At 44.6% G+C, this 24,987-nt stretch overlaps 1 protein-coding gene across 1 annotated transcript in view; it reads right to left on the reverse strand.

Annotated features, from left to right (window-relative positions):
• Nucleotides 1-1,209: 1,209 nt before the first annotated feature.
• The window catches only part of SLC49A3 (solute carrier family 49 member 3), a 179,431-nt gene continuing 155,653 nt past the window's right edge, over nt 1,210-24,987 (reverse strand). The window contains exons 10-11 of the mRNA XM_029602747.1: nt 22,566-22,678; nt 1,210-2,096 (exon numbers count right to left, since the gene is read on the reverse strand). Coding sequence (XP_029458607.1) covers nt 1,933-2,096; nt 22,566-22,678 — 277 coding nt within the window. The 3' untranslated portion in view covers nt 1,210-1,932. The remainder of the gene's footprint in view (nt 2,097-22,565; nt 22,679-24,987) is intronic.

Consider the following 24,987-nt stretch of genomic DNA (forward strand, 5'->3'; position numbering starts at 1 on the left):
ATGAGTCTCATCCTTGCTAATTCCGCCTCGCTTCCTGAGGACCCTACGTTCCAGTTCTTGTTCCGAAGTGGACGTCTCAGGTACCCGCTCCTCTGGGGCCTCTCTCTTGTCCTGGCTATCCGCTCCTCGGAGGTCTTAATGCCTGGAATTCTGCCTGCCCCATTCCCTGGGGCTTCCCTGGAACCAACACTGCTCTTTCATGAGTACTCCGCTCTGCGGATCACTTTCTGCTTTACAAAGTGCCTCTCCAGTGTACCCCGCGCTGCGGGCCATTGCCATCTCTACAGAGGACTCCTTCAGAGGTACCCACTCTACGGACCGTTACCACGCTATCGAGAACCTCACAGTCACATCCCCACCTTGTGCACCGCTACCAGCTCTATTGAGGACCCTCACCGGTGTACCCCACTCTGCGGGCCATTGCCACCTCCACCGAGGGCCTCGACTGTGCACTTCGCTCTGCGAACCACTGTCATCTCTACAGAAGACCTCATCAGCATACCCTGCTCTGCGGTTATTATCATCTCTACCGAGGACACTATTGGTGTACCCCACCTTGCAGGCCACTACCATCTCTACCAAGACCTCTTCAGTATACCCCGCCTCGCAGGCCACTACCATCCCTACAGGAGACCTCTTCGGTGTACCCGCTCCATGGACTTCTACCAATGCTACGGAGGTATTCCCTCTGGGCACTCCCTATTCCATCAACCCTGTGACTCTGGGTCTGTGTGACCTCCTCTCTGGCACCCCCTGCTCCAAGGGTAGTGCTTCTATCTCTTAAATAAAGACTCTATATTGCTTCCATGTCTATCCCCAGCTGAGACCTAGCCTCCCGACAGTGAGGCTCACGGGGCTCCTCCCCATGGGCAGTACCACCTTTCACCAGCCCAGGGTTTACATACCAACTGATATTTACAGAATCCTAACAGAACCCACAGAAAAAGCAGATACAAATCTCTGTGGGTACTTTTCCCTGCTGCAACAATCAAAGCAAAAGTACATGTTCTTTCATTTTGATTATTGATGTGAACACCCCAAGTAAAATGTTTATTTCCTCTTTAGGTCTTAATATTAGAAAACTGCCAAACTTGAAAAGATTCAGCTGTTCAGCTTGGAGAAAAGATGGCTGAGGGGGGGATATGACAGAGATCTATAAAATCATGAGAGGACTATAGTAAGTAAATGTGAATCGGGTATTTATTTATTTATTCCTTTATTTATTTATTCCTTTAGATAATACAAGTATTAGGGGGCACTCCATGAAGTTAACAAGTAGCACATTTAAAACAAATCTGAGAAAATTCTTTTTCACTCAAAGCACAATTACATTCTGGAGTTCATTGTTAAAGGGTGGTAAAGGCAATTAGAGTAGCTAGGTTTAAAAAGGTTTGGAAAAGTCCTGGAGGAGAAGTCCATAAACTGCTATAAATCAAGTTGATTAGGGAACAGTCACAGTTTATTACCGGCATTCGTAGTATGGGATTTATTTAATGTTTGGGTGCTTGCCAGGTACTTGTATCCTGGAGTGGCCACTGCTGGAAAAGGATGCTGGGCTTGCTTTACCCTCGGCTGACCCAGTATGGCAACTTCTTATGTTCTTATATTGTAGGGGTATTTCCCTTAGTCCTATGATGTCATATTCCAGACTGTACACTACTCAAATACAACAGAATGCTTTACAGTACTCTCAAATGAACAAATATTATAATATATATAAAAAACAATCAAGTTACAACTTTAACAGTGATTAATTTATCTTCATAAGCAGCATATGAGTCAGTATTTCATCGAATATAAATATTTCAATTTATTTTTGCAAAGATAAAATTCTATTCCAAATGTATATGACATAATATTTTGTGAAAAACAAAGATCTAGTTAAAATTTAAAAATATTGTAATATATGAAGTCGTAGGTAGAAAAAGAATCCTAGTCTCTTGCAGAAGACTCCGGTAATGTTGCTTCTTCTCCGTCTGTTCTGTTGATAGACGTATTTGACGTATCTGCATGCAACCTTTTATAGTCCGTATGAAAAAAATGAACAAAACAGCAGGCTCCAAAGCTACATATACCAGCCATTACAAGAGTTGATACTGTAATGAAAAAACAGTAAAGGTTAAGAATACAAGCATGTTTACAATCCATATTAGTAAACTGGAAATAAGGTTCTAAATGCACCTTCAGCTTTAAATTCTGGCCTGTAAACTGGAACAGCACACTAAATATCTGCCAAGAGATTCACATTTGAATCAAGAACAATAATTGATGGGGATAAGTTGCTGAGTACAAAAATCTCTTTATTGAACTGCTTAGGGAAGAAAAGCAAGCATTTGAAAAAAGTATTACACAGCTTTCTTAATTCACCTCAGACAACCGTTTATGTTCACTGGAGTATCTGGCACATTTATTGTAGATGCTAGACAACCTGCAGACTGAGCTCCAGATTATCTCATGGTCACGCACCGAAACACTCTCCTGAAAAACCTCTAGTTTATTAATTCATCTGTGATGCATCCTAGATAACAGGGGAAAACATTTGTTGCAAGCTGTCATTCAAAGTTTTCAACAGAGGGTAACAGCTTTGTCAGCACATTCATAAATCTAAACTATGCCTATCCTAGCTGGTATTTTTGGCAGGGTATTTCTCTAGTTAGAGCTTTGGAACTGATCATCTGCAACAACAAATCCTAAAATACTTGTTCTTTGTACTGGATGCACATATACACAACCTCTCGCCAGCAGATAAATAATCAAACATGTGGTACTTGGTGCAAAAGATTGGATAGTTCCCATCTTGCTGCTTGACTGCTGTCTGTATCTTAATGTTATCTTTAAAATTACTTAACACTGTATAAGGAATGGGTGCACTTAATCCAATTTAAAATATTTTAAATAGTTATACATGCACTCACAAACTCTGTAGTATTTTAGGATTTTTTCTCTACGAGACACTAAGATCTGCAACAGAGTGGACACACCGGAAGGAGTGGAGAGAATGAGACAGGATTTAAAGAAGCTGGAAGAGTGGTCGAAGATATGGCAGCTGAGATTCAATGCCAAGAAGTGCAGAGTCAGGCATATGGGGTATGGAAATCTGGAAGAATTGTATTCAATGGGAGGTGAAGGGCTGATGTGCACGGAGCAGGAGAGAGACCTTGGGGTGATAGTGTATAACGATCTGAAGTCAGCGAAACAATGTGACAAGGTGATAGCTAAAGCCAGAAGAATGCTGGGCTGCATAGAGAGAGGAATATCGAGTAAGAATAGGGAAGTGAAGATCCCCTTGTACAGGTCCTTGGTTAGGCCTCATCTGGAGTACTGCGCTCGGTTCTGGAAACTGTAACTCCAAAGAGACAGAGACAGGATGGAGGCGGTCCAGAGAAGGGCGACAAAAAATGTGGATGGTCTTCATCGAATGACTTATGAGGAGAGATTGAAGAATCTAAATATGTACACCCTGGAGGAAAGGAGGAGCAGAGGTGATATGATACAGACTTTCAGATACTTGAAAGGTTTTAATGATCCAAAGATAATGACAAACTTTTCCGTTGGAAAAAAATCAGCAGAACCAGGGGTCACGATTTAAAACTCCAGGGAGGAAGACTCAGAACCAATGTCAGGAAGTATTTCTTCACGGAGAGGGTGGTAGATGCCCGGAATGACCTTCACCACTTCCGGAGGAAGTGGTGAAGACCAAAACTGTAAAGGACTTCAAAGGGGCGTGGGATAAACACTGTGGATCCATAAAGTCTAGAGGATGTGAATGAAGAGTGTGTGGCTCACGGGAACGACAGCTACTACCTGGTGATAATACTCTTATTCAATAAACATACACACGGTTAATGTGACTCCAACATTGCTCTAAGCTTCAGCAGCAATGAGGAAATGTGGCAAAAAGGATTTGCATTCACAAAAAAGCGGGGAGTAGCTTGCTTGTTACGGCGGTTACTACCCCAAACCAAATAAGCCTGATACTTCACTTTCAATGCATATAAAGCATAGCTCTCTGCTTCAATGGCAAGAGAGAAAGACTGACACTGCACTTTCAATGCATATCCAGCATAGCTCTCTGCTTCAACGGCAGGGGAGAAAGTCTGACACTTCACGCATATCCAGCACAGCTCTCTGCTTCAACGGCAGGGGAGCAAGACTGATACTTCACTTTCAATGCATAGTCAGCATGGCTCTCTGCTTCAACGGCAGGGGGGAATGAAGAAATGTGGATCTATATTCAGGCAACAGCCAACAAGGGCTGAATAACACAGTCTGGATAAATAGATAAGCATGGGTGTAGCTTGCTTATTGTGGTGGTTAATACCCCTAACTTATTAAGCTATTTCACTTAGATGCAGTTCCAACACTGCTCTCTACATTAATGGCGAGGGTGGAAGGGAAATAGAATAAAAAAGGTTACTAAGAGCCAAGAGTAACAGATAAGTATGAAAGAGAAAAAAAAAGTGTGAAAGCTTGCTGGGCAGACTGGATGGGCCATTTGGTCTTCTTCTGCCGTCATTTCTATGAATCAGATCTCTGGATTGGCTGAGGCAGACAGAAATATATACATAGTACATTGATCCCACCATCAGTCTGGCAGCCCCTATGCTACTTTGGAGAAACAAGGACACCTGGAAAGAGAGCAACACCTGAGTGTGGCAGGAAATCATCCTGTAGCTGCTAGGACCTTCCCTCCAGCTGATGCTTTATCCTCTCACACCAAGAATGTGTCACCAGGAACGCATGTCCAGGGGGGAAGTGGAAAGAGGCCATTGTAGTTAGCAATTCAGTCTTTAGGAATGTAGATAGCTGGGTGGCATGAGGATCGCTTGGCAACTTGCCTACCAGGTGAGAAGGTAGCAAACTTCACACATCACCTAGACACATTTTAAAGAATACTGAGCAGGAGCTAGCTGTTGTGATGTATGTGTGTACCAATGACATAGGAAGATGCAGGAAGGAGGCTCTGGGATAGAAACATAGTAACATAGAAATATAGAAATGATGGCAGAAAAGAACCAAATGATCCATCCAGTCTGCCCAGCAAGCTTATGGAAGTATCTGCCATGCCATGCAGGTTTCCCCCAAGCTTATCAGTTTCCCAAACTGTAAAAGTCAGGGCCTTCGTTGGTTACTGTCAGAATACAATTCTCTTTACTCCTTGCTATTGAAGCAGAGAGTAATGATGGAGTTGTGTTAACAGTATGTAGGCTTATTGGTTCAGGGTAGTAACTGCCGCACCAGCAAGTTACCCCCATGCTTATTTGTTTCCCCAGACCATAAACGTTGGGGCCCTCATTGGCTGCTGTCTGAATCCCATTCCCCTTTTTGCCTGTCATTGAAGTAGAGAGCACTGATGGAGTTGCATTAACAGTATTGTAGGTTTTTGGGTTCAGGGTAGTAACCGCTGCAACAGGAAGTTACCCCCATGCACTCTTTTCATCATTCCCATCCTCTAATTTTTAGGGATCCACAGGGTTTATCCCATGCCCCTTTGAATTCTTTCACTGTTTTCATCTTCACCACCTCCTCCAGAAGGGCAATCCAGGGCATCCACCACCCTGTCCATGAAGGAATATTTCCTGACATTGATTCTGAGTCGTCCTTCCTGACAGCAGAAAAAGACCTTTTGGCCCATCCACCCAAGTAATTTAGCTTTACAATTTCCGTCACTCCCTGAGAAATCGCCTGTATTTATACCATGCCTTCTTGAATTTGAATACTGTTTTTGTCTCTACCACCTCTACTGGGAGGCTGTTAAATGCATTTACTACTCTCTCTATAAATAAATATTTTTTAAGAAAACTCCTAAATTTAAGCTTTTGGGTAGAAAACTGAAGTGCAGAACCTCCAGGGTTGAATTATCAGCAATGCTCTCCATTCCACATGCAGATTTGAGAGACAGACTGAGCTCCGGAGTCTCAATACATGAATGAGATAATGGTGCAGGGAAGAGCGTTTTAGATGTGTTAGGAACTAGGAAACATTTTGGGGAAGGGGAGACAATTCTGACCAGATGGGCTCCACACTAACCAAGGTGAAGCTGGCTTCTGATGCTATCATTTAAAAAGGAGATCAAGCCATTTTTTAAACTAGATAATGGGGGAAAATCAGTCTCCCAGAAGCGCATAGTTTGGAATGAGATATCTTCAAAGGATAATGGCAAAAAATGGAGGTTAGAATGTCCTAACAGATAACAGCCACTTGGAAGGAGGGTATCACCTTGCCAAGTTCTGGTGCCCTGACATTGCTCTAGTCATGCGATTAGGGCAATGTCAGATTGGCGCCATTTTGAAAAACGGTGCCGACTGTGCCCGGAGCTAGAGAGCACCCCATGCCCCAACACGGGAGCCTATTTGCAATTCTGACGTTAGGGGGTGTGGGAGGCCCCCACTAGAAACCAATGAGGTTTTCTATGACTTGGGGTTTGGGAGAGTGGGAGGTTTCACTGCTGACAACTTTCTAAGTCAACTGCATTAAGTTAACATCAGCTTGCCTATTAATTAGCTGTTTTGCATGGATTTGCAAACTTCACACATGCAGATCACATGCAAAGCAGCTGATTGTAATAGGGGAGGGAATCTGAGCAAGGCTTTGCAAAATATCATGTATATTATGCGATATTACCACTATAGTGCTATATCATGCAATAAACAGCATATATTGCTCGTTACAGCTCTACCACAGCTTGATACATCTCTCAGTTAACCAGCTAAGGGGGTCATTTTCAAAAGCGATTGCATGCGAAAAGTCCCTTTTCGCGTGCGATCACTAAATGGGGGCGGAGTCGGCCCCGGAAGAGGAGAAGTCGGGGTGGCACCGGGGCCGATGCTGCGCAGACATCGCTGGCAGGAAAAGGTAAGGACCCTTATTACCACCAGTTTCGTGATGACTGCCGGCTTTCGCAGGCCCGCCCCCCGCTTCGCCCCTCCCCACCCCCTGTTACCGCCGGATTTTCTAAGGTCTGTGACCTTAGAAAATCCAGCTCTAAGTCTGGTTGGGCTAAAGAGCTCCCCTAAAATAAGCCAGATAAAATTAGCTGGCTAACTTTAAGATAGCTGACTATATTCAATAGTGTGGCTACACTATTGAATATACCTCCAAAGTTAGCCAGATAAATTAATCTGGCTAACTTTGCTATCTGGACAGTGATTGAATATGGATGTAGAAATTACTAACTTTTCACTAGTAATCTGTAACCTTTCATTTAAACAGCTACCTTTCCTGAAGATTGGAAGGTGGCCAATGTGATATTAATTTTTAAAAATGTCTCCAGGGGTAATCCGGGAAACTATACACTGGTAAGCATGGCATCTGTGCCAGGCAAAATGGTAGAAGCCTTTCTTATAAACAAAATCACTGACCAGATAGATAGACATGGTTTATAAGGGAAGAGTCAACATGGTTTTAGCAAGGGGAAGTCTTGTCTTACCAATCTTTTATACTTTTTTGAAGGTAAAAATAAATGTAACCCCTCGACAGTGTACATAAAATGATGGACTTGGACTTCCAGTGTTAGTAACGGTCGTCTGTTCCAAAGTTATGGTCATGCAGATGTTGAAGTGGACCTTTTGGTGGGAGCATGATTTAATACATCTCTATTTCACTTGTGCTGTTAGGTCAGGTAGGAAACCCTTTCACTCCCCTCCATGATCTCTGACCTCATCTATAGGAACAGGTTGGAGACTGACACGTATCAAATTCCAAACTAAACATTAACTTTATTTCCTGAAATAGCCAGCCAACCAAAAATGTGTGCATGGATGAGAAGATGTTGCAATATTGTTATTAAGCAAGTCAGACAATCATAGGCTTCCACTACTGCTGACCAGAAGGGTCAACCTGTTATCCTCTCCACTGCCTTTTCAATTTATTAGCCCTAAGGAAGGGCTCAGTTGTTCAAACATACCATATAAAAGCTCTCATCCAAAGGGCACCAAATACATAATCACATTTTCCATAGTATTGCTCACACCTCCTGGGGTCTTGGACCCTTTTCCCACTTTCCACATCACCATCTTCTTAGTGCAGTTTTCTGTGGACTCTGCCCAACAAGGACCTCTTGGGGCATTCCTTCACATGGGCTCAGCCAACTCATGCTCCTACTCTGCATCTCTCGAGTATTTAAGAAACTGCCATACTGGGTCAGACTGAGGGTCCATCAAGCCCAGCATTGTTTCCAACAGTGGCCAATCTAGGTTACAAGTACCTGGCAAATTTCCAAACATTAAATAAATCCCATGCTACTATAGCCAGAAATCATCAGTAACTATTCCCTAAGTCAACTTGATTAATATCAGTTTATGGACTTCTCCTTCAAGAACATATTCAAACCTCTTTTTAAAATCCAGTTACACTAACTGCCTTAACCTCATTCTTAGGAGGTAGAAAACAGCACCACACATAGACTCCTGGCCTTTCAGTTTCACCAATCTGGTAAGCTCCTTGGGAGGGGAGGAGGAAACTTCTTCTTTCTCTTTGTGTTGGTTTGTCGAATCTCTGCACATCAAAGGACACCCTGGGGCATTCCCAATTTTGAGAGCTCACCCCAATCCTGTACTTTTCCTCTTTGCTTCCCTGAGGGAAGAAAAACCCACTCCTTACTACTCTGCAGCCACTACCTCGTCCTTCTCTGCTCCAGTCCAAACCCATGAAGGAAACAGACTCCTCTCCACTTTTTCTTGTCCTTGGGCCTTTCCCTCTGAGGAGAAAAGCCCCTACAGGGTCCCACTCCCCTTGGAGGATCCCTGGGTCTCCCAACCTGCAGAGGTCCCTAATGCCCACTCTATTCGGGCAAGAGCACAGAAGGAAAGGGCAAAATACTGCCAAAACTTTCCCCCCTTTATAGGGCCTGCTTTTCTTTCAGAAACCAAAGAAATCCAAATCTTTATAGAAACATACACACATTTTCCCAAATCATATTATCAACTGTCTTACAATGCTCACATATCCAACATGCCATCCTGTGGCCTTTTAATGGTATTGCAGCAAATAAAACAATTTTTCCTAAACTTGACAACCATGATAATGTTCCTGGGTCTCCCCCACCCAGAGTCTCTTGTACTCCACAAATCCAAAAAGATGGCCAATTAAAGAAGCTCTCTCTATAAATATGTAGCTAAAAGTGAGCCGGTTGATATAGTGTTTTGAGAAATTACTATTTACCTTTAGGACAGACAGATAAATTCAGAACCAGTCTTTACTGCTTTTCTGTGCACTTTCCCGGTGCCCGGCGAAATTAGCGCCTACCTTTGGGTAGGCGCTAATTTCTGAAAGTAAAATGTGCAGCTTGCCTGCACATTTTCCTTTCTGAATCACGCGGGAATACCTAATAGGGCCATCAACATGCATTTGCATGTTGCGTATTAGGTTCGGAGGGGTTGGATGCGCGTTTTCAACCCCTTACTGAATAAGGGGTAACGCTAACACGTCGAAAACACGCGTCTAATTGCGGGTTAACAGTGCGCCAGAGCGCACTGTACTGTATTGGCCTGTATGTTACCGAACCTTATGGCACCTGTGTAAACTGATAGATTTTAGTATCATTACTTTTATGTGCCTTACTGTAAACCGTTGTGACGGTATCCATCTTAACGACGGTATAGAAAATATTTAAAATAAAAATAAACTGAATAGCAGATGAAATTTAATGTAGAAAAATGAAAAAATGCACATTAGGAAAAATAATCCCTACTACAGGTACATGATGCTGGGTTCTGTATTGGGAGTCACTACCCAGGAAAAGGACTTTGGTGTCCTTGTGGACAATATGATGAAATCCTTGGCTTGCTACATGGAAGCCATCAAAAAAGCAAATAGAATGCTAGGAATGATCTGAAAAGAAATGGAGAATAAAATGGAAAATACCATATGACTTCTGAGCCATGGTGTGATTGCACCTCGAGTATTTTGTGCAGATCTAGTCACCCCATCTCAAGAAAAAAACATAGCAGAACTAGAAAAGATGCAGAGAAGGATGAAAAAAATGATAAAGGGGATGGAACATCTCTCTTATGATGAAAGGCTACACAGGCAAGGGCTCTTTAGCCTAGAAAAGAGACAGCTGAGAAAGAACATGATAGAAGTTTATAAAATCATGAGTGGGGTGAAAGGAGTAAATAAAGAATGGTTATTTTCTGTTTCAAATAATACTAAAACAAGGGGACACTCCATGAAACAAACAACTAGCAGTAATTTTTCACTCTATGCATTATCAAGCTGTCAGATCTGTTGCAAAAGGATACCGTGTTTCCCCGAAAATAAGACATCCCCCAAAAATAAGACCTAGTAGAGATTTTGCCGAATTCCTAAATATAAGACCTCCCCGAAAGTAAGCCATCCCTTGTAAACAGGGGCGGATTGACCTATCGGAGGATCGGGCTTCCCCCGGTGGGCCAGTCAATCCTGTGACGTCATTTTTTTTTTTTTTTTAAATAAAGTTTCCAAGGTATTAGGGGCAGACGTGAGCAGTGGTATCCCGAGGGGAGCCAATGCCCCCGAGCGCAAGGAGGCTCATGCGGCTGCTGAGCCTCCTTGCCCGAAGAAAAAGATCGCGTTCAAACATGCTGATGCTCTTCCTCCTTCCTGCCTGTGCGCCCCGGAAGTAAACGTTGCCAGAGCCGCGTGGGCAGGAAGGAGGAAGAGCATCAGCGCGTGCAGAAGAGGAAGAGCTGCCGCGGGCTGCTGCGAATCCCAAGTCGCAGCGGCCCAAGAAGAGGAAGAGGCCCGGTAGCAGGGCTGCCGCGGCCCGAGAAGTTCAGGGCCGCTGCAGAGCCCATCCTGCGGCGACCCGCGAAGAGGAGGCACAGAGGTGAGAGAGAGGCTGAGGGTCTGTAGAGGGTGTGTGCGTGCGTGTATGAGATGAGTTGAGAGATTGTGTGTGGGAGTGAGGATCTGAATGTTTGCAGAGGCAGCATGTGAGAGCCTCTGTGTGTGTGAGAGAGAGACAGCGTGTGACGGTGAGAGCCTATGCTTGAGCAAGACAGCATGTGGGAGTGAGAGAGAGCCTGGGTGTGTGAGAGTCAGACAGCATGTGCCAGTGAGAGACTGTGTGTATGAATGATTGTATGAGAGACAGCATGTGACAGTGAGAGCCTGTGTGTGTGTATGTGAGACAGAGAAATGCATGTGAGAATGAGAACCTGACTGTGTTTGAGGGAAGAAGATGGAGAGAAAAGAAATACAGAAGGAAAAAGGACAATATAAAAGGAATTGGCAAAAAAATAAGAAAGGGAAGGTGGAAAAAAAAAAAAGCCTGTGACCAACCGATTAGCAAACTAACATCAGCCAGCAAAGGTAAAAAAAAAAAAATTACTTTTTAGTGTTTGGCACTTTGGGAATGTGCAAGAATAGCACTTTCTCTATGCGGATCTCACAATGTACGAGATCAGCATGGAGAAAGTGGAAGCCCAAGGGGCCTGCACAGAGGAGGCAGCAGAATGGGCTTCAGTGTCAGTAGCAGCAATCGGCGCCTCCCCAATAGCCATGTGGCAGCAGTGACAGTGGCAGCAAGATTACTGACATCTGGGGATGGTGGCAGTACCAGTCGGGGGACCCCTTCCAAGCAGTGTGCAGAGGTTCAAAAGCAGCAGAGTCAGCCCAAGCTGACTACAATGAATGCTGCACACTCTTACCTCTCTGACAGCACACTGGTGGGACATGGCTGACGCAGGGGCAGCCAGCAGCTCTATTAGACATCCCCTGAAAATAAGGCCTAGTGCATCTTTGGTAGCAAAAATTAATATAAGACACTGTCTTATTTTCGAGGAAACAGGGTATGAAACATATAGAAACATAGAAATGACGGCAGAAGAAGACCAAACGGCCCATCCAGTCTGCTCAGCAAGCTTCACACATTTTTTCTCTCATACTTATCTGTTTCTCTTAGCTCTTGGTTCTATTTCCCTTCCACCCCCACCATTAATGTAGAGAGCAGTGATGGAGCTGCATCCAAGTGAAATATCTAGCTTGATTAGTTAGGGGTAGTAGGGGTAGTAACCGCCGCAATAAGCAAGCTACACCCATGCTTATTTGTTTTACCCAGACTATGTTATACAGCCCTTATTGGTTGTTTTTCTTCTCCCCTGCCGTTGAAGCAGGGAGCTATGCTGGATATGCTTGAAGTATCAGTTTTTTCTTCTCCCATGCTGTTGAAGCAGAGAGCCATGCTGGATATGCATCGAAAGTGAAGTATCAGGCACATTTGGTTTGGGGTAGTAACCGCCGTAACAAGCCAGCTACTCCCCGCTTTGTGAGTGTGAACCCTTTTTTCTTCTCCCCTGCCGTTGAAGCAGAGAACTATGCTGTATATGCATTGAAATTGAAGTATCAGGCTTATTTGGTTTGGGGTAGTAACTGCCGTAACAAGCCAGCTACTCCCTTCTTTGTGAGTGCAAATCCTTTATTCCACATTTCCTCTTGCTGTTGAAGCTAGAACGATGTTGGAGTCACAGTAAGCATGTGTACGTTTATTGAATAAGGGTATTGTCTCCAGGCAGTAGCCATCATTCTGGCGAGTCACCCACTCTTCATTGGCGGCCTCTTGACTTTATGGATCCACAGTGTTTATCCCACGCCCCTTTGAAGTCCTTCACAGTTCTGGTCTTCACCACATCCTCCGGAAGGGTATTCCAGGCATCCACCACCCTCTCCGTGAAGAAATACTTCCTGACATTGGTTCTGAATCTTCCTCCCTGGAGCTTCAAATCGTGACCCCTGGTTCTGCTGATTTTTTTCCTACGGAAAAGGTTTGTCGTTGTCTTTGGATCATTAAAACCTTTCAAGTATCTGAAAGTCTGTATCATATCGCCTCTGCTCCTCCTTTCCTCCAGGGTGTACATATTTAGATTCTTCAATCTCTCCTCGTACATCATCCGATGAAGATCCTCCACCTTCCTGGTCGCCCTTCTCTGTACCGCTTCCATCTTGTCTTTGTCTTTTTGTAGATACGGTTTCCAGAACTGAACACAGTACTCCAGGTGAGGCCTCACCAAGGACCTGTACAAGGGAATAATCACTTCCCTTTTCTTACTCGATATTCCTCTCTCTATGCAGCCCAGCATTCTTCTGGCTTTTGCTATAGCCTTGTCGCATTGTTTCGCAGACTTCATATCATTAGACACTATCACCCCAAGGTCCCTCTCCTGCTCCGTGCATATCAGCCTTTCCCCCCCCATCGAATACAGTTCATTCGGATTTCCACTCCCCATATGCATGACTTTGCACTTCTTGGCATTGAATCTCAGCTGCCATATCTTCGACCACTCTTCCAGTTTCCTTAGATCCCGTCTCATTCTCTCCACTCCTTCCGGCGTGTCCACTCTGTTGCAGATCTTAGTGTCATCCGCAAAAAGACAAACCTTGCCTTCTATCCCGTCCGCAATGTCAAGGTGTCTAGCATAGCGGGATTTAAAAGAGGTTTGGACAAGTTCCTTAAGAAAAGTCCATAAACATTATTAGTCAGGTAGATTAAAGAAAGTTATTGTTATCCCTGGGAATGGGTAACAGGAATTAGATTTACTTTATGGGATCTCCTTAGTATTTGCGACCTGGATTGGCCTCTTTCAGAGACAAGATGCTGAAATCGATGGGCCTTGTTCTGACCCAGCATGGCAATTCTTATATTTTTATATTCATGTAGATAAGGGTGAGTTGACTGATATAATATATCTGGACCTTTATAAGGCATTTACAAAGTCCCTCATGAGATACTCCTCAGGAAAATAAAAAGTTATGGGATAGAAGGCAATGTCCTATTATGGATTTGTAACTAATTAAAACAGAAAGTAAGACTAGATGATCATTTTTTTCCAGTGGAGAAAGATAAATAGTGGAATGCCCCGGGACTTGTGCTGTTTAACATATTTATAAATGATTTGTCAAAGGGAACAATGAGTGAGGTGATCAGATTTGCAGATGACATAAAATTATTCAAAGTTGTTATTATATGAGTGGATTGACAGGCACTGCAAAAAGACCTCGTGAGACTGGGGGAATGGATATCTAAATGGCAGATGAAATTTAATGTGGATAAGTGCTAAGTGATGCACATAGGGAAAACTAATCCTGGGGTCTGTATTAGGAGTCACCATACAAGAAAAGGATCTTGAAGTCATTGTGGACAGCATGTTAACATCTTCAACTTAATGTATGGTGGTGGTTAAAAAAGCAAATAGAATGTTTCAGATTATTTGGAAAGGAATAGAGAATAAAACAGAATATAATGCCTCTGTACATCCATGGTGCTTTGAATATTGTGTGCAATTTATTTATTTAGACATTATTTTTTGACTGCTCACTCCATCGATTATGGCAGTCTACAAATTAAAACATATATAGTTAATAACATCATAAAAACAAATATTACATTACATAAAGTACAAAATTGCTGAACATATAGACAGTTTAATGTGACAAAGCCAACATGGATTTAGTCAAAGGAAGTCTTGCCTCAAATCTGCAGTATTTTTTTTTTTGAGGGCATAAATAAACTTAGATAAAGGTGAGCCAGTTGATATAATATATCTGGATTTCCAGAAAGCATTTGACAAAGGCCCTCATGAGAGACGTCTTAGGAGATTAAAAAGTGATGGGGTAGGGGGCAGCGTCCTACTGTGGACTGCGAACTGGTTAAAAGATAGAAAAAAGAGAATATGGTCAAATGGTAAACCTTAGAAATGGAGAATGGTGAATAGGGCCGTGTCCCAGGGATCTGTCATGGGACCACTGCTTTTAATATATTTATAAACAACATGGAACGAGTGAGGTGATCAAATTGTCAAAGACACAAAATTATTCAAAGTTGTTAAATTACAAGAGGATTGTGAGACATTGCAAGAGGACCTTGCAAAACTGGGAGATTGGGCCTGCAAATGACAAATGAAAAATATAAATAAATAAATAAAAAATGTGGATAAATGCAAAGTGATGAACTTATAGAAAAGTACCCAAATTATAGCTACATGATGCAAGGTTCCATATTAAAATGTCTTACACTGATCAAAACTTGTAAACCGTTTGATGGCGAAACCAAACTATGGTATATAAAACTCGATAACTAAAAATGAACAAAAAATGTATGTCTCACAAAGTGATGCTCTAGTTCATGCCTGAAATGCGTAAACTCATCGTAACTTGTGACAAAATGTATACTTTTCTTCAAAACCTAGTATCATGAATAGCAGTTAGTTGTTGGCTGCACTGAAGGCTTGTTGATATAGCCATTTTTATTTATTTATTTATTTATTTAACAGCTTTTAATATACCGGTGTTCGTGCGAGCACATCGCGCCGGTTTACAATAAAACTTGAGAAAGGATGAGAAATTACAAAAAACAGGGTGTGGGGGCTGGAGCAGGAGCGAAAAAAGGGGGGGGGGAGAGAGAGGGAGAAAGGAAAGGAGGAGAGGATAGCAGCTGAGAAAAAGGTAAAAGGAACGTAACATTACTCACACGGTGACTAATGTGGGATCGAACAAAGAAAAATTATAACATGTATGGCGTAGAGGTTATATAAGTAACTTATTTACAGCATTTATGACAAGTTAAGGGGTAACTTGCTTAGTATTTGAAAACAGGTTGTACATTTTGATATGAATTCACAATCTTACAGTTTACACAGTCTTACAGTTTATGGAGGAGGAAGGTGTCTGGGGTGCGGAAACGGGTGAGGGAAAGGTATGGAAGGGTGGGGGGGGATGCTGAGGGGGGAGTGGGAGGTTATGTCTGAGGGGGGTTTCAGGGGTTGGCTACGAGGGGTAGGTTTCGGGGTAGGCCTGCCTGAAGAGCCAGGTTTTAATGTCTTTTTTGAAATTGTGTAGTGAGGGTTCAAGACGGAGGTGTGTGGGGAGGGAGTTCCAGAGGGCAGGGCCTGCAATGGTGAATGCTCTTTCTCTGGTGGTGGAGAGGCGGGCTGTTTTGAGGGGGGGTGTGTGGAGGGTGCCTGTGGAGGTGGATCTGGTGTGGCGGGTTGAGAGGTGGAAGTGGGGCATTTCCTTGAGCCAGGAGGAGTTGTCTTTATAGAGGGATTTGTGAAGAATGGTTAGGGTTTTGTATTGTGAGCGGAATTGGATGGGCAGCCAGTGTAGGTCTATTAGGATGGGTGTAATGTGATCTCTTTTGCGTGTGTTAGTGAGTATACGAGCCATGGCGTTCTGAAGGGTTTGTAGTGGCTTGATAGTGGAGAAAGGGAGGCCTAGTAGCAGGGTGTTGCAGTAGTCCACTTTGGAGAAGATTGTGGACTGTAGGACTAATCTGAAGTCTTGAGTGTGGAGTAAAGGCTTGAGCTTTTTAAGGATCTGGAGTTTGTAGAAGCCTGATTTAAGGAGGGATTTGATGTGAGGTTTGAAGTTGAGGTGTTGGTCAAGTGTGACTCCCAAGTCTCTAACGGAGGGGGGCAGGGTAGGGGAGATGTTAGGGGGCAGTGGCGTGGAGGAGGAGTCTTGTTCAGGTTGTTTAGATATATAGAGAAGTTCGGTCTTAGTTGCGTTAAGGGCAAGGTGGAGGTTGGTTAGTAGGGAGTTGATGGAGGCAAGGCAGGATTCCCAGAAAAGGATGGTTTCATTGAGTGTTTTCTGAATGGGTATGAGTATTTGGACATCGTCAGCGTATAGGAAGAAGTCCAGACCTAGGCTTGAGAGTAAGTGGCAGAGGGGGAGGAGGTATATATTGAAAAGGGTGGAGGATAGGGAAGATCCCTGGGGTACACCTTGTCTGAGGGGAACGTGACAGGATTCAAAATTATCCAGTTTTATAAGGTATTCTCTGTTCGTGAGGTAGGAGGTGAGCCAGTCTAGTGCTGTGTCGGCAATGCCTATCTCTGTCAAGCGTGTGATCAGGATTTGATGGTTGACAGTGTCGAAGGCTGCAGATATATCCAGTAAGGCCAGTAGGAAAGATTTACCTTGGTCTAATCCAATGAGTATGGTATCAGTAATGGCTATAAGGAGATTCTCAGTATTACGGCCTTTCCGGAATCCAAATTGTGATGGGTGCATGAGATTGTGATCCTCGAGGTACTCGGATAGCTGGGGTGTTGACTACTTTCTCGAGGACTTTTGCAAGGAAGGGAAGGTTGGAGATGGGCTGATAGCTAGCAGGGTCGGAGGGGTCCAGGGAGGGTTTTTTTAGGAGGGGTTTCACAACGGCAAGTTTGAGGGGATCTGGGACTTTGCCATAGGAGAGGGAGCAGTTAATGATATTAGCTAGGGGTTTGGTGATGGTACTGGGTATGGAAAGGAGGGTTTTGGAGGGGATTGCGTCTAGGAAATGTGTGGCTGGTTTCATTTCTTTAAGGATGGTCTCAATCTCTAGTGTGGAGGTTGGGTCGAAGGATTTGATACTGGAGCTAATGTGGTTTGGGAGGGGGGAGGTAGTAGTTGGGTTATGTGGGAAGCGTACGAGTATGCTGGATATTTTATGCTGGAAGTATTTTGCAAGATCCTCGCATCTTTCTTTGGAATTTTTTTCCACGGAGGTGGGGTGAGGGGTCTTAGTGAGGTTAGTGACGTAGGAAAATAGGGCATTGGCGTTGAATTGTAGGTCATGAATTTTTGATGCGTGGAAGTCATGTTTTTAGGCCTTTTTTTTAAAACATTTTTATATATCTATTATAGTTCTTAATTGTTCAGGCATTAGGTTCCACATTACTGGATCCGCTACTGAGACTGTACACTCCCTAACCTCCCCTAAATGAGCTTGGTGGAGTGTAGGAACTTATAACGGGCCTCTGTTTGAAGATCCTAAGACTCTTTCAGGTGTATAGATATGAAATACTGATCCAAGTCAGGCTGTGTTTAAGTTAGTGATTTTTAAATTTAGAACAATTTTATTATTTTCAACCAAAAAAACAATACAGAGAATGCTGAACTCTGATACACTCTCCGTGAAATGTTCCCCTTATGAACCCCTTCTCAGTTCTCCAACCTCATCCCTAGATAGCACAAAAACCCACCAAGAAAGACCCCCTCCACCCTTCCCCTACCCCTTCCTGAGCCATATATTTTTTTCAAGCATTCCATTTGTGTTCAAGGTTGTGTCCCATAAGCGTGTTGATGCAAGAGTGTCCATCCAAATTTAGTTCACTCATTGAGGATCAAACTGCGTGAGTGATGCGGGAGAGTCTGTATATATGGATCTCAGACCCTCATGAACAGCTTCTTGTTGCGTGGAGATTGTCTCGCCGTCGCCGCCTCCATTTGAAGCATTCGGTGTAAGCAGTTACGCCATGTCCAGTAAAATGGAGGGGTAACTTCCCTCCAGTTCAACAAAATGACCTTTTTGGCCACCAAACAAGCTTTACGAATAAGCAACTGAGCCATGTCCCTCACCGGTAAGGGAGAAATACAGCCAAAAAGTAGCCATAGGGGAGACATTGGGATTGGTCCCTCCAACAAATTAACTAACTACCTTACAATTTTGCCCCAATAGTTCTTTATAGGAGGACATTCCCAAAAAGCATGGGATAAGGTACCCCTAGGGCAGGGGTCGGGAACCAATGGCTCTCGAGCCAGATGTGGCTCTTTTCATGGCTGCATCTGGCTCGCAGACAAATCTTTAATAAAAAAGTAAAAATCTAACAAAACCCCCCACCCTCCTGATGCCCCCCCAAGACCTCCAAAATTAATTTACTACAACCCCCCACCCCCCACCAAGACCTGCCAAAAGTCCCTGGTGGTCCAGGAGCGGTCCGGGAGCAATCTCCTGGACTTGGGCTGTCGGCTGCCCGTAGTCAAAATGGCGCCGACGGCCCTTTGCCCTCACTATGTCACTGGGGTCGACCAATGGCGGCGGTAGCTCCTGTGACATAGTAAGGGCAAAGGGCCGTCGTCAGCCGACGGCCCTTTGCCCTTACTATGTCACAGGAGCTACCGCCGCCATTGGTCTTTGCCCTTACTATGTCACAGGAGCTACCGCCGCCATTGGTCGACCCCAGTGACATAGTGAGGGCAAAGGGCCGTCGGCACCATTTTGACTACGGGCAGCCAACAGCCCAAGTCCAGGAGATCGCTGCCGGACCGCTCCTGGACCACCAGGGACTTTTGGCAGGTCTTGGTGGGGGGTGGGGGGTTGTAGTAAATTAATTTTGGAGGTCTTGGGGGGCATCAGGAGGGTGGGGGATTTTGTTAGATTTTTACTTTTTTATTAAAGATTTGTCTGCGAGCCCTGGACCCCCGCTGGACCACCAGGGACTTTTGGCAGGTCTTGAGGGGGGGGGTCAGGAGGGTGGGGGGTTGTAGTAAATTATTTTGGCAGGTCTTGGGGGGGTCAGGAGGGTGGGGGGTTGTAGTAAAGTAATTTGGTAGGTCTTGTATGGCTCTCACGGAATTACATTTAAAATATGTGGCGTTCATGGCTCTCTCAGCCAAAAAGGTTCCCGACCCCTGCCCTAGGGCATTGGCATCTTGGGCAGGTTGCCGAGGATGATATTTTACATTGGTACGCCCCTTGAGCAGAAATATAGCCCCTATGGAGAAACTTGTACTGCATTTCTCTATAATACATATTTGCCGATATTTGGGATATTTGTTTAAAGCACCTTTGCAGTATGGACCTAGTGACTAGAAAACCCCCATCCCCATTCCATCGCCCAACCAGGATAGAGCATGTGTCAACATCCAGTATCTTATTTAAGCTCTTGTAGTATTTTGAAAGGGAGGGCGCCTTAGTTTGCTCGAAAATGAATATTGACTCTCTTCCTTTGTATTTTGCATATTACCCAGTTAGCCCCTCCCTTGTTCATTGTAATTTCCCTTCTCAGTTACTTGTAAACCGACATGATGTGTCCTACGAATGCCGGTATAAAAAAGTGTTAAATAAATAAATAAATAAATATTTTATCCATGTTGTGAAAAACTGAAACTTGCTTCGAGACTAAGGGGAGTGACCCCACATAATGCTGAAGTTGTAAGTATGGGAAGACACACCCAGGCTGAAGACCATAAATCTCCCTAAGTTCTTCAAACGATAATATGTGACCTTCAGAAGACAGCACATGACCTAACTGCATGATTCCCTTACTGGCCCACCCACAAAAGGCAGCAGTCTGAGACCCTGGTGTAAAATTTGGGTGCCCTTGTATAGGTAACAAATAAGCACAAACTCGAACAGAATCCAAAATACGGGTTAATCGCAGCCAAGACTGACGAAGCGGTTTAGTAAGGACATTTTGCATCAAAAACGTGGGAAGCATACTGGCCTCTGACTGGAGTATAAACCGAAGGTCGAACGGGACTGCTAGCACTTTATCAGCATTTATATCAATGAATGTGGACTTATCCAGGAACCAGTCTCTCATCACCCGGAGGTTGCAGGCCAGATTGTATAAAGCTAGATCAGAACACCTAAACCTCCCATACCCCATTTTTCTCTTAACCATGCTAGTGGCACTCTCGCCTTTCCTCCACGCCAGTAAAAGCTCCACTGTGCTTTATCCAATTGGATCAATTCAGCGCATTTTAAGTGAAGGGGCAAACTTTGCAGGAGGTAGAGCCATGTGGGCAAGATAATCATCTTGAAAAGATTGACTCGTCCTCCCAGTGATAAGGGCAATTTTTGCCAACTGAGCAATTTGTCTCGTGTGAACCTAATCAGTGGTAACACATTAAGTCTGTAAATCTTAGTCAATGAACGTGGAATAAGGACTCCAAAGTAAGAGAAGGAGTCTCCTGCCCATTGAAGAGGGAAATCCTCCCCCCAGCGACTCTGTATATCCTCTGGGTATGCCAGTGCTGTGGATTTGTTCATATTCAAACGCAGTCCCGAAAATATTCCAAATGCCCAAAATAACCTTAATAAAGGTGAAAGGGACTTTTGCAGATCGGTTAGGAAAACCAATATGTCATCCGCAAAAGCAGAATATTTAAAAGTTGCCGTCTGAAAGCGCATGCCTTTTATTTCCCGGGACATTTGAATGGAACAAAGTAATGGTTCCAGTTGGAGAATAAAAAGAAGCGGTGATAGTGGGCAGCCTTGTCTAGTGCCCCTACTAATGGTGAATGCCGTTGACTTTGAGCCATTGGATAATATGACTGCCTCAGGGTCCCGATATAGTAGGTTCACTGCCTGGAGAAATAGCCCCTTAAAACCCATCCATGTTAGCACCTATAAAAGATAGGCCCACTCTACCCTATCAAATGCTTTTTCAGCATCAAAGCTATAGCGAGAAATGGGGCTTCCATTTGCTGACACATTGTCATAGCCGCTAGTACTCTTCGAATACTAGTAGAGGCATAGCGATTCCACTTAAAGCCCACCTGGCCGGGTCCAATAAGCGATGGAAGCACCTTAGCCAATCTATCCGCCAGTATTTTTGCAAAAATCTTTTGATCAAAATTTAATAAAAAGATTGGGTGGTAGGATTCAGGCAAGAGTGGATCCTTCCCTGTTTTGGGATAAGTGTAATATAGGCTGTATTAGTATGGGCTGGAAAAGCTCCTTTTTCTAATAACTCTGCGTACATCCTTACCAATGGTTCTCCAACCAGGTCAACCACACACATAGAATTCAGCATTATACCCATCAGGGCCAGGAGCCTTAAGGCGCTTAGCGGTTCTAATAACAGAGGTTACCTCTGCCAGGGTTATGGGTGCATTCAGTCCCACTTTCTGCTCCGCCGTAAGCTGAGGGATGTCTATTTGAGAGCAAAAAATGGTCACATGCCTCTAGATCCCAACCCCCAGAGTAGAGATCACTGTAAAATTCCCTAAACCTCTGCAGTATGGCATCAGTTTCCGTTAAAGCCATCCCCAGGGGAGAATGCAAGGCTGGTATATGATGGGTCCCCTGAACTGCGTGCACCAGATTGTCCTTCAATTTCCCTGCCTTATTGCTTTGTTGATAAAGCTGATACTGGTAGTACATAAAACTTTTACGGGCTCTCTGATGTAGTAAGGTGTTTAGTTCAGCTTGCACTGTTAAATACTGAGCTCAGGCCGAACTAGTATTTGTCCGGTTTAGCACTGCCTGGGCTCTATTCAAGTGGGTAGTCAAAGTTAGCATTTTGCAGTCTATGTCTCTCCATCTATGGGCCATAAATGAGATTATCTCCCCCCCCCCCCCCCCCGTATTACTGCCTTAGCTATAACCTCTCTATGGGGGTCATTTATCAAATTGCAGTAAGGCATTTTCGCATGCGAAAAACACTTTTAATGCATGCAAAAACACCATAGCACATGCGAAAAGCACCATAACGCATGGTGCGATGCAAATTTGGAAAAGGGGAGGAGTTTGGGTCGGGATTTCTGGCCAAGTGGGCTGGCTTCGCAATTTGCACACAGTTTTAATGTAGGAAATAACACCTTTTTCATTTGCGTTAAGCTGTGCAATATGGCTTTATCGCACTTTGTGATGTTTTCGCATTTGCGATAAACAGGCTATTACCATAAAACACCCCCCTTTTCCTATCGCATGCAAAATTTACTGCATTTTGATAAATCTAGGCCTATATTAGAAAGTGAAGTGGTGCTGTAGATTTTTAAGTTACCTTGGCAAGTGTGAAGTGTATAGCAAGTGTGGAACTTCACAACCCCTAAAAAATATATATATATTTATTTTTCAGAAATGGCCAACTTACCTTTCCAGTCTAATGAAAGAACTTCATTTGTATTACAAGTAGAAAATTTAGCATCTGCAAGTGGAGTGGCAAGGCTTTGAAATAATAAAATGTAGATAATTCCCTGGATTTGCCTGTATTGGATAAAACACATATATGGTATTAATATAATATAGCACCTGGTATAAAATTCTAGCTTCTAGAAGATAATTATTGAGGGGACGGAAAAAAAAAGACAGTGAAAGCAGAGTAAGATACATTTTTGAGTAGTTTCATTTGGATCCCTAAGAAGGTGTGTGGCCTTGAAATAAAGCAGTACAGTTAGAGGACAGAAGAACATGCTATCCATGCCTCAGCACTCTCATGTGAGGCTGCTGCAGTGATTGCTTCTTGTGTCTATATGAGACAGAGATCCCTAGAGGAGTTGTGGATTTATCAGAGCAAAAATTATGTTTGATGCGGTTTGAACCTGGATCTGCCCTGTCAGAGGCCTGGGTGCTGCTTGTGAGGTCACAGAGTAGCATAAATGGAGGCAGCCTCAGACCACTGTTAGCCTGGGATGCAGCCCCCTCCTCATCCTCCTGCCCCTCCCCCCAGCACACACATGAAGATCCAGATTGATCCTTGGGGATTCAAAATGGGTTGCTGAAGAAAAGCCCAGTGTTCTGGTAACTCAGTGGCTGAGGGCTGCATGGTGGAGATGGAGGAGAAATATTGTTGCTGCAGGGTGTGCCTGGACCTTGGACTTACAATACTAGTGAACAACCTGGGACTAAACTTGCACACAGCTCGATACTGTAAGGTGCGGTTGGAGATTAACTCGCTGTGGGCGCACAATTGGGACGCGTAAGGCGATCCTGCGATACAGTCTCCAGTTTCACGCGTCCTTAGCGCTTCTTGAAACCGACCCGTAACCTTTTCCGCACACAGCATGTATATGATATGTAAATGAACGAATTAGCTATTCCCTCCAATACTGTGACGCGCACTCCGATTATCTCCTTTGTAACCCGCTATTTTGCCGCGTCCTTAACCTGTTAGTTTACCGCTACCCTCTACCTGCTGTTAGTGTGGTGTTCGAACAGCTACATACCGGACTGCACCATGGACGACCTCCATATATACTAACATTTGTAGCGTAAAGTTGTTACATATATATATATATATATATATATATATAAACCTTGTCACTTTCCGAATCCCCCCATCTCCACACGGGCGGGCGGTCATTGAGGCGGCGGCGGGAGCCGGCGGGCGGCCGTTCATCCAGGCATTTGATCCAGGCGGCGGCGGGAGCCGGCGGGCGGGTGGGCGCGCGTTTGATCCAAGCGGCGGCGGGAGCCGGTGGGCGGGTGGGCACGCGTTTGATCCAAGCGGTGGCGGGAGCCGGCGGGCGTGCATTCATCCAGGCGGAGGGAGCCGGCAGCGAAAGCAGCCTCCGGCAGCCCCCGCCGGCAGTGAATGAATGCACGCCTGTGTACGCCCGTGCGATTTCGGCGCTCAAGGCGTAACGTCACGACGCTTGACGTCACGGCATGTGACGTTCGCTAATGCACTGCCTTGAGCGCCGAATTCGCACGGGCGTACACAGGCGTGCATTCATTCACTGCCGGCGGGGGCTGCCGGAAGCCGCTTTCGCCGCCGGCGCCCTCCGCCAGGATGAATGCACGCCCGCCGGCTCCCGCCGCCGCCTGGATCAAACGCGCGCCCGCCCGCCCGCTCCCGCCGCCGCCTGATCAAACGGCCGCCCGCCTGGATGAATGGGTGCCCACCCGCCCGCCGGCTCCCACCGCCGCCTCGATGACCACACGCCCGCCCGTGTGGAGATGGGGGATTCGGAACGTGACAAGGTATTTATATATATATATATATATATATATATAAAACACTTTATTCCCTTTTGTTTTAATTTTCGCCCTGTGCCTTGCTTCGGGAGGGGGAGAACCATCCACTTCCTGGTGCCTGTCATTTCAAATGTCAGTTGAAATGTCATTTGAAATGACAGGTACCAGCGCACCCAGGATACTGTATAGGTGCTGTATTAAGCGCCTATACAGTAAAATGGGTTGCGCGGGCCTAACCTTCGCCTAACGCTTCGTAGACGCGGCTTGCATTTGCAAGTAATTTACATAGAGTATCGAGCGGTATGTGAGCAGGACTGTGCGTGCGGGGAACGAGGGTGCGCCTGGCACTGCCGCACTCTTTCTACCGCGGCCTTAGAGTATCGACCTGACAGTGAGAAAGGTAGTGCTGGACTGGGTTCAGCATCAATTGTAATAAACCTGTGTTTTGAAAATAAAATTCCTTTCCTTCAAGTACAGAGGAGAACTGTGTTATGTTCCAGAGGGCCCTAAGCTGACAGGATCTCTGTGTTGAAAGTCTAATGGATTTTGTGGATTCATAACCCACCCAATCTCAGAAAAGAGCAGCTCCCCTAGACATC

The sequence above is a fragment of the Rhinatrema bivittatum genome, chromosome 1 (assembly GCF_901001135.1).
Source record: "Rhinatrema bivittatum chromosome 1, aRhiBiv1.1, whole genome shotgun sequence".
NCBI lineage: Eukaryota > Metazoa > Chordata > Amphibia > Gymnophiona > Rhinatrematidae > Rhinatrema > Rhinatrema bivittatum.